The sequence below is a fragment of the Perognathus longimembris genome, chromosome 1 (genome assembly GCF_023159225.1).
Source record: "Perognathus longimembris pacificus isolate PPM17 chromosome 1, ASM2315922v1, whole genome shotgun sequence".
NCBI lineage: Eukaryota > Metazoa > Chordata > Mammalia > Rodentia > Heteromyidae > Perognathus > Perognathus longimembris.
In genome coordinates this window covers 155,569,885-155,580,775 of record NC_063161.1, presented here as the reverse complement: position 1 = coordinate 155,580,775, position 10,891 = coordinate 155,569,885, and the positions used below count along the sequence as shown (strand labels likewise).

General features: G+C 43.4%; 1 protein-coding gene across 2 annotated transcripts in view; it reads right to left on the bottom strand.

Annotated features, from left to right (window-relative positions):
* Nucleotides 1-2,090: 2,090 nt before the first annotated feature.
* Nucleotides 2,091-10,891, bottom strand: part of Zbtb34 (zinc finger and BTB domain containing 34) — a 29,581-nt gene continuing 20,780 nt past the window's right edge. For both annotated transcript variants that reach the window (XM_048343097.1, XM_048343106.1), the window contains exon 2: nt 2,091-8,570. In XM_048343097.1, coding sequence (XP_048199054.1) covers nt 7,046-8,548 — 1,503 coding nt within the window. In that variant the 5' untranslated portion in view covers nt 8,549-8,570 and the 3' untranslated portion in view covers nt 2,091-7,045. The remainder of the gene's footprint in view (nt 8,571-10,891) is intronic.

Genomic DNA, 10,891 nt, shown 5'->3' with positions numbered 1-10,891 from the left:
AGAAAAAGCCGAGTGCACTATGGTTCAAGTGGTAGAGTGCTAGCCTTGTGCAAAATAAGCTCAGGGACTTCCCAGGCCCTGAGTTCAAGCCCAACAACCACAAAAAAAAAAAAAAATCACACATGGGGGAGTGGGGGGAAGACGGCTGGGTGCAAACGTGTAGCTGGGCACCAGTGGCTCATGCATGTAATCCTAGCTACTCAAGAGGCTGAGATCTGAGGACTACAGTTCAAAATCAGCCTGGGCAGTAAAGACCCTGTGAGTCTATGATCTCCAATTAACCACTCAAAAACTGGAAATAGCACTGTGGCTCAAAATGGTAGAGCACTGGCCTGAAAAGCAAAAGAGCTCAGGGGCAGCACCCTGAGTGGACATGATGGACAAAACAAACAAAACCCACTTTGGGGGGCTGGGGATATAGCCTAGTGGCAAGAGTGCCTGCCTCGGATACACGAGGCCCTAGGTTCGATTCCCCAGCACCACATATACAGAAAACAGCCAGAAGCGGCGCTGTGGCTCAAGTGGCAGAGTGCTAGCCTTGAGCGGGAAGAAGCCAGGGACAGTGCTCAGGCCCTGAGTCCAAGGCCCAGGACTGGCAAAAAAAACAAAAACAAAAACAAAAAACCCACTTTGGAAAAAAAAGGACACTCTCGACTAATGAGAGTTCCAAGAGCAGGCTTTATGGTATACCTTTACCAAATCCATTTGCTTTCTAATTTCATTTCCTTCATGATGGACTCTGCCATTCTTGTGTCCTGACAAAAGGCGAGCTAGCCTGGCTGCTTTGAAAACCCCCAAAGCAAACATCATGAGAAATAATCAAATACGAACATCTTTGAGGAGCTTTCAATAAAGTGACCTAGGAGATGATGGCCAGTGGTCAATTAGGGACTGGGGGTGTCCTTTGACACTAGAAAGCCAACAGGCTTAGCCAACAACTCTGAATTATAATCAGCAGGAACCCAAAGCAAAGACCTGTCTGACTTCAGGACACATGAAAGGCCATGGCCTTTGCTGGCCATACAGCTCCATATAACCTCTTGGATATCTTCTCCAACCCATGGTGTGTGCTTCCAGATGGTAGAGACAGGAAACAGCCTCCAGGGATGGCCCTCTAGAGATCTGCCAGTTTCCTGATGTTGGGCTACTTTTCTAGCCTGAGGGAATGAACAAACCTATCAGAAGCCACAGCTGCCTGACTTGTTTATTAAGATGATGCTGAGGCACAGGAAGGCTAGAAGCCAGACCTCCCTCCAGTCAGGAATGTCAGTGCCCTTTCTCCATCATCTTTACTTTCTTCCTCAGGCATCCCAGGGCCAAGCTTGTAGGAATCGCCCATTCCTGCATTGTCTATTACCTCGCTGTCATCAGACCGTAAAGGAGTCCTGGAGAGACGGCAGCAGCCTTAACTTACCAGCAAGGAACATGTCAGCAATTCAGCTCTACGGGAGCCAAGCAGAATCCCCACTTGCTTCACAGCCTTACTGCCTGCTCCGTTCCATCAGGTCCTACAAACACCAGCTGAACACCCACTGGGGCCTATGCTAAGGACACAGGGGTGAGGGTGTAGGGCCCCTGCAGCAAGGAGGAGCTCAGGGGCTTTCAAGGGAAGCAACCACTGGACAATCCCACTGACTACCCAACCACAAGTGAAAGTGCTCCAATGGTCAAGATCACTGCACCGCTCAAAACATCCCGTTATAAAGGGGCCTGACATGGAAAGAAGGGCTCCAGAGCTGGACAAGAGCGGAAGGAACTAGCGATTAGGAGGGAGATGGCTGTGCAGGCAGAAGAAACGGCCCGGGAGGACTGGGCAAGGTGCACCCACAGGCAGTGTTCTGGAAGCCTGGGTGCAGACCAGAGCCTAACGATCCAATATTGGCTATATAAGAGAAAGATCAGAACTCCACCTGCTTCTTTCTCTTCTCAGTACAATCATAGCACTACAAGGGTCTCTTATGAAACTCTAGGCTTTCAAAAATAGTGGTTACACAGAAACTGTGACACAGCAAATGTTTGTCAGAGCCAGGAACACACACAGAGGCCATGAGGGGCGAATACAAACGGTGACCACAGCATGATTGCTCTAGCAGCATTTTTATTTACAAACAGCAATGTCCATTGACTTTATACCATAAAAAAGCCATTTACAAGCAAGAAACAAGAATTCAGAACAAAATTAAGCAGCACTGAAATATTCATGTCACAAATCTAAAACAAAATGAATACGAGAGTAAAATATCATTTGAATAAATAGTCTTAACTCCATGCTATAAAATAATCCTTAATGGCAAGTTACTAGTTGATACAGCATCCGCTTAGCTAGCTTCATTTACTTCACATGGCAATGAAGTGTGGAGTTGTGAGGTTACCAGTTTATATTGCAAGATAATGACACTGTGTTAAGTCATTCAAATTGCTCAACCACTTATAACGGAAAACAATGTTAGCCCTACTAATAAAGTGGTGAGAAAGATGGTTTTCACATTAGAAAAATGGTTATTTTCAAACAAAGTAAGTCTACCTCTTACTCTAGTCAGGGCAGCAACCAGAGGCTTGAGTCTCAAGTCCAAAGGTTGAATTCACAGCATACTTGTCACTGAGGGGCAGCAAGAGGTCTGTTTACTGAATCTGCCACACGGAGCACCACGGCCACAAGACCGACTCCAAGACTTGATGAAGAACTACAATAGCCCTGTCTGTGCCAGACCCAGGGAGAGAAGCAGAGCATGCCGGCCCTCTTCTGGGCTGAGAAGTCAAGCACTGGACAGAAACAGTGGGACCACTCTGGCACTTATTGAAGAAGACGCATGTGATGTGTGACAACCGTTACAATTTTGGAACAATGTGAATGACTTTCCTGAACTTTCAGTTCAGTTGCACTGAGTAATATGAAATCTATGACTTATGAACTAGTTTCATATAAAGAATTTACATAATTCCCCAATACTTTCATATATAAAATTTAATAAATAACCCTGACCAGTCTAGAAGCACCATTCAAGGGGCATGTGCCCTTGGAAAATAGTTTAGGTGTTGCATATTTGAGTCCCTTTCAGTGGAGGCTTCACAGGAAACCATTATAGATTTAAACTATAATGACAATGACAACAACAAAAATGTCACAGTTACAAATAGAAAAAAAATTAAAATAAAACACATTATCTCTAAAGTAAAGCTCATTCACATGGATGACTCCCCCAGCCCTTGTTTTGTATCCCTGCAAATTCTTCCTAGAATGCAGGACATTAAATAAAAATAAAAACAATCACACACAAAAATACACAGGCCTTATGATCCGGGCTAAGGGAAAAACAGAGTTGGCTATAACCGCTATCATTAGAAGAGTCATATGCTCTCAAAAATTTAAAATTTAGCAATTTAGTTCTACAGTATATTTTGCTTAACAGTGAATTGACAGTATCCTTTCTGCGGCTTAAAAAGAAGATAAACAACAAACACACACACATACACACACAAAAAAAAAAAAGGAAGAAAAAAAACCCCAAATAAATGCCAAGGCAGAGCCAATTGGTTGGGAAGCTTTCCCACTAACCAAAAAGTTAACTTTTTTCATAAATTGTATTTACAAATATATTTTTAAATGTATTTACAGTTTTAGTAGAAATTAGAGGGTAGAGAACTGATTGGAATGAAAACTGTTTAAAACCACAAACATTAGCAAAAGTATAAAATATTTTGTCTTCACAGTTTGTAATAACAGGTTAGACATTGATAGAAAAGGACGCTGTCACTGTCTTCACATTGTCAAATATGGAAAAGGTAGCGCAGAGACTCAATTATGAACAAGCCTAGAGGAATTCAGGATATATTTTACCGTAAAAGATTTCTTCACATATCACTTTTTTCTCTTAGCTGATTTCTGCATCTGTTATAAATGAAACACCTAACCTAAAACTGTACAGAAATAGGGACTTTGCTTTCCAGAAGGAGTTGCTCTAAGGAGCTAGTTACACAGCGTCCTTCGTCTGTGGAGACGTGGAATGAACTTCAGGGAGAGAATGGTTCTGTTCTGTGGTCATGTTAACCTCCTGGCACATCCTCCTGTGGCAAGGCACAATCAACTGCTGCTGCTCACCAGAGGAACCACCCCACAGCCCCGCCCACTGGAGGCAGACCTTGGAGCGCTCAACTCAGTGGCTCCACAGCACTGTGCTGGCCTACGCACCTCCCTTGAAGCCCTGCGAACGTTACAGTACTGTGTTATGGCTTGAGTATTCATTCTAACACTGCTAGCAGTGGAGAGAGAGGGTAAAGTGTTAGCAACATGAATGGGAGCAAGTGGAACTTGCAAAATGTGATATCATGATTATTAGAGAGAAACTCAATCAATTTTCTGCCCCTTAACAGTCCCATTACAATGTTTGAACCTGAACTGTACAATCAAAGCAATGTATAGTTTTGTCAAAGACAATTTTGGATAAGTCACTCTTTGGTAAACTCAAACCAGCTAAAACACATTTACAAGCACAACAACTCCATGTAAATAAGGTTCAGACAGACACAGAGACAAGATCCAGGACATGGAGGTACTGCCTCAAGAGTGCTCTCCACTCTCCACCTGTCTCGCATCCTGTGGAAAGCTCTGGAGACCTCACAGAAGGCCTGAGCCTGAGTGAATAGGAGGTTCCTTCCCTGAGCTTGACTCTCCTGTCCTTGGATTTGGGTCTTTCTTGTCACAAACTTAAATTTGTATCACAACACATTTTTTTTATTTTTGCATTTAACTCTTACGAAGAAAAATCAAAAAGCAAACTTAGTTGTGTAAGGAAAAAAAAAATCACAAACATTTACCTGAAACCCCAGAACACATTTAAGTGGGTAAACACTTAAGAGTCCAGCCTCCCCTTGAGGCACGCAGCTTTATCAAAAGTTGAGCAAGTGCTTCAGGGAGAGAACAAACCCCGACTTAGGCAGTTTGACGAGGAAAAAGGCATACTATATACCCGATTAGCAAGAGCTGCTCCCCAGGAGCAGCAAGGTTAGAGTGAAATCTATGTGAGTTAACACTGAGGTGTAGCCCAGCAGTTCACATGTGAACAAATCCTGTGTGCTAGAGGTGCTACTGCTCAGCCACCACTGGAAGGGGGTGACTGGGGGGTGGGGACGCCACACAGGGAGGGCTTGAATGACTTCTCAAAAAAAAAATTAAATTCAAAACAACCCCCCCCCCTCCCCGAACCCACCACTCTTGGTCTTTTAAGAGCCAGAAAAGCATGGGAAACCAGCAAACACTGACTTCTGCATTCTTTAACTCCTAGCCTGTGAGGTTATCTGTCTGGTTTTTTTTTTAGGTGGCTTGGAGATGTGCTGGTTGTGGGTCTCAGAGCCCAGGTTCTCAGGCAGAGAGACGAAGCATAATGACATTCCCTGGGCGGCCTGCAGCAAGACTCACCACCAACCTGTTCCCAAAAGTTCTCTCTGCCAGAGTCTACAGTACCAAAGTGATCTTGTAAAGCCTGTTGGTACAACAGAGAAACTGAAGCTAAAGTACTAAGACAACATTATTCAAACAGGACTCAGGTATGTCTTTGTAGAGCAACCTGTTTGCCAGCACATGCTTTTGAGGTCTCTCTTCAAGCTATGAACTTGGGAGGAAAATAACTATAATTCACTATTACCATTAGATTTCACATTTTCTACAACTATACTGACCTAAAAGACACGGAACATAAAAATAGCACCACGTGACCAAAAATATGGTGACATCACATACAGATTTGGTGACACACAGAGTATCTTAGAGGGCTTTGAACTGTTGGTTTCTTTCAGCAGGAAACACAGAGAGTGGGGGTGCCACAGAGGCTCGCGTTAGCACACACAATACTAGGATAGATATATTGCTTGCAATTCCCGTAGAGTATAGCTTTACAAAAAGTACAAATTCCAAGTTTTGCAGTTTCCCTGGGAACTGCACATAGAAAAAGTTGCTGTGCACCTGAACTGGCTGTTTGAAAAGAGAAAGGAAAAAAAAAATAACAACAACAGGAAAAACAAACAACACTGCTTGAAGAATTTTGTAGCCAGAACTACAAATTCTTTTCCTTTAGTGCGAGTAATAACTCATGGTAGAGTGATTCGGTTCAGTTACCTGGAATGTATGTTTCTACAGTACGGAATGAAGGTAGATTTGTAGGCCAGTAAAAACCTTGAAAACCACTGCTCCTTTGGGGTTGGCTAATAGAATACTACACTATTAAAAAGGTCAGCACCACAGGTTATCCAGCTTATGTGCTGGACAACAAACAAAAATTCCAAACGGTTTCAACTAGAGTTAAGAAATTTTATGGCATTTGGTTTATGTATTTGCTGTGAAGCAGAGCTATGAACACTGTGATTTGCTTTATCTGCTTCTGGACACAATGATTAATAGATATGAAAACCTACTGACATTCTTCTGGAGGGGAAATGAAGGGGCAAAACTAACATATTAGGTAGGGATGAGACAGAGTTAAAAGCTCTGTTCACGTTGTATTAAATTATATATTTCTCTTACATTCACCTCAACCAGAATAAACTCAAATTTCAGAATGTATATATAACTATATATATAATAATCACTTTATTATATATATATATAGTCTAACTACCCTTGAAAAGTAAATTTAACTTACAAAAGGTTACCCATTTATATCAGCTGGATAGCAACCTAGTCTCCCTGTGGAAATAAATACACTGGTGCTAGTGCCCACAGTGAGAGAGGATGCCTCTTGGCAGAGAATGTAGGGTCAACCAATTGGCATAGCTAAATAACTGGCAGGTTTGGGATTAAGAGTTCAGCCAAAGAAAAATACTGTCAGCCTGTGTTTTCCCTGGATACGATGCCCTTCATGCTTTGAGCTCCTTGGGGGAGACAGAATGGGAGAAAGGATAAACACAATGAAGTGTTCCGTCCAGAAACTTTAGAAGAACTGCCAAGAGACCAAGAGCTTTCCAGATAGTTGGGGAAACAAAAGATTACACAAAGCAAGTCACAAATATGCATTGATTAATGTGCTTTGTTTGGGTGCACTTCTTTACCATCCTAATCAGGAGCATCAGACACTGTATGAATTTCCATGCGAGAATCTAGGGCCATCTCTGAGGCTGATGCATCATTTTCTAGTTTCTGTTCCACATACACATCTGTTCTCTCAGGGGACTCAATGCGATTCCTGACTTCTGTGACACCTGGGTGGTTTTTCCGCAGGTGCTGGTTAAGGGTACCTTGGAATGGAAAGCACTTCCCACAGATCTCACAGCGGAATGGTTTGTCATCGGTGTGGCCCCGGATGTGGTACTCTAATTGGTCCTTGCGTGTATACTTCTTCCCACAGAACTTGCACACAAAGGGGGTGATTCCCATATGGAGTCGCATGTGCCTGTCAAGGCTTCCTTTCTGGTTGAAGGATTTCCCACAGTAAATGCAGATCAACCTCTCGTTGTATGGGTACCAGTGACCCCTGGCACTCCTCTCCCGCGGACTGCTCTCATAGCCTGGGTTGTTCATCATGGCTTCGCTGTCGGACCCTGGCACCACACCTTGGAGGTCACTGTGCAGGTGGACTGACCAAGCTCTTTTTTGGCGGGCACGTCCTCCTCGGAAACAGCTCAGCATGGACCTTGATGGGCTAGAATTACTCAAGCTTCCAAAAGTGTCTGACAAACTGGAAGGCTGTGAGGTTGCCTGGGAGTAGGAATACGTATGCTGGAGCACAGAGCCATAGGAGCCTACGTTCACTGCCACTACTTGCTCCCCATCAACCATCTCCGTGTGGTACCCATCGTCACCCACAGAGGAGCTGTCAGAACAGCTGGGCCGGTCAGACTTTTCCATCTTTACTTTCACCTCAGCAATCTGGCTCTCTCTCACCAAAAGGTCCCCTTGCTCATGATCCCCCTCAATCTGAATCTCATACTCAGACACGCTCCCACTGCTGCCCCGGTCTGAGTGCCCCTCCTCCTGTAAGCGGCTACGCAAGGCTTTGCTGGGGGCTGTCTCCATCCGGAGCTCACTGCTGGTGGTGGGCTGCCGTCCCTGAGGGCAGTATGGAGGGGAGATCTCAACTGGGTTAGCGAAGAAGCTGCCATCTTTCACCCCGTTACGGCTCTCGGGATTCTCTTCTGCACCAACAGTGACAGAGTCAACGTCTCCAACACTGATTTTTGAATGGATGCTCTCTAGGATCTGTGTGCACTTGTCAATGACACACTGCATCTGAAGAAAGCTGGCTGCCGTCAGAAAACTGACAACATCCTTCAATTGCAAGGACATTCTTCCAGTGTAACAAAAGGAAAGCAACTGCTCAAACACGTTGGGATTTTTAATCACTGATATTGACAAGCCACTCATGGTACTTAGTGCCGAATGGTCTCGGAAATATGGAGAGCTGGCTGCAAGAACTGCTTTGTGGGCTCGAAACGGCTGACCCTGAATGTGGACGATGATGTCACATAGTTTCCCTTGCAGGCGGAGTTCGTTTAGCTGGCTCAGAACGGTGCTGCTGTACTCGGGCACATCAAACTGAATAAAACTGCTGCTGTCCATTTCTACTGATATGAAGCGTAATCTGTGGAAAGAGAGTTTTTATTATTTGCTAAAGACTCCTCAGAACAAGTGGCATGAATTCAAGCTCACCACATCAAGACAACACTGAAGCTACTGTACTTCCTGAGGACTGCCTGACCGTTCTTCCTCTTGTTCTTTTTTTTTTTAAGTCTTCATCTTTTAGCTAATTCATTTAAAGCAAAAAAAAAAAAAAAGATCAATTAGCCTAATGTCATTATTACCCTACATTCATCTTGAGTAAAACTAAAACACTACACGGTAAGGCTATTTCAGCTCTGAATGAGAAAAATACTTCCTGGGACCACCTACTTTTGAAGATTTGAAGTTCTCTGTAAAAAAAAAAAAAGAAAAAGAAAAAGAAAAAAGAAAACCAAACAAACATAAACTCAATGAAGGAATGTCTTGCCTTACTTGTGTACTTCTAATTAGTATTTTTCAAGAATACAAACACTTGGACACATTTACTTGTCAGCATGCTCACCCCTTTCCAGTATTTGTCTTACTGCCTTCTCTCCCTTCAGCTATGAATGACAATGCAATGCTGACCTTCTAGTGAGGAGCTATTTTAGGCAGCAGGAGTAAAAAGAGCCACGGACACATCAACGGGCATTGGCTACCACCGGTGCTTTCAGCCCGCACACCTAGGACAGCTCTGCTCCCTCCTGCCTGCTCTCTGCAGTGCACATTACTCAAAACACTAGATCTAACAATTATGTATTAGCTTTTGAAATCTAATAAAAAGAAATTTAAATGCCAACTTAAAAGTATAGCATCAGACAAAAATCAAAATGAAATAAAAGTACTTAGAAAATGAGAAAGCACATATAATATGCTGGGGCTGGGGATATAGCCTAGTAGCAAGAGTGCCTGCCTCGGATACACGAGGCCCTAGGTTCGATTCCCCAGCACCACATATACAGAAAACGGCCAGAAGCGGCGCTGTGGCTCAAGTGGCAGAGTGCTAGCCTTGAGCAAAAAGGAGCCAGGGACAGTGCTCAGGCCCTGAGTCCAAGGCCCAGGACTGGCCAAAAAAAATAATAATAATAAGAGGCCCTAGGTTCAATTCCCCAGCACCACATATACAGAAAACAGCCAGAAGTGGCGCTGTGGCTCAAGTGGCAGAGTGCTAGCCTAGAGCGGGAAGAAGCCAGGGACAGTGCTCAGGCCCTGAGTCCAAGCCCCAGGACTGGCCAAAAAAATAATAATAATATGCAGCAAAAAGGGTTCAGCAGTCAGGTTGACCTGTCTTCAACTTGCTTAAAAATGGCCTCTCAACTGAATAGACACTTCTCAGAAGAAGTAAAAATGGCAAAGAAACACATGAGGAAATACTCACCATCCCTGTCTGTAAAGGAAATGCAAATAAAAACAACACTGAGATACTACCTTACCCCAGTAAGAATGGTCTATATCCTGAATTCAGATAATAACAAATGCTGGCAGGGATGTGGAAAAGAGGAACCCTACAGCACTGCTGGTGGGAATGCAAACTAGTACAACCACTCTGGAAAGCAGCCTGGAGGTTCTTCAAAAAAACTCTACACAGACATACCCGATACCACTCCTAGGCATCTATCCTGAACAACCAGGATATGACAAGGACACCTGTACCTCCACGTTCATTGCTACACTATCCACAACAGTCAAGCTATGGAAACAACCAAGATGCCCCTCTCAGATAAATGGATTAAAAAAATGAGGTACCTGTACACAATGGAATTTTATACTGCCATTAGAAAGGACAAAATAATGGCATTCACTGGAAAATGGATGGAACTAGAACAAATCATGCTGAGACAAGCTAAGAACAGAGAGACAAACAGCGTACGATCTCCCTGATATGTGGGTGTTAGAATTAAAATGCAAAGAGATAGAACAAAGTAAACAAGTCTCAAGATACCAAAATACAGGAAAAATAAAAGAGGACACAGAATGAGTAAAAAAAGGTATGTGAGAACAGTAATAATCATAACAGTATAGCAGAGGGGACCATCAGATACATTGGACACCGATGAACTAAGCAACTCATGGGTGGGAATGGGAAGGAAGGAGTGAGTGCAAGAGGGAATAGATGTTGTTAGTCTTGAGAAAACGAAGGTCAGGGACAGGGCCCTGAGTTCAAGTCCCAGGACTGGCAAAAAAAAAAAAAATTTGTACTCATTACCTCATTTACAGAACTGTAGCCTCTTTGTACAACACCTTCATAAAATTATATTTTTAAAAATGTATCTCAAAAAAACAGATGGACATGTTAGCTTTAGAGACAGTAGCTATTTGGATATCCACTATAAAGTTCTTTTGCTTAAGGCAAGTGTTAAACCA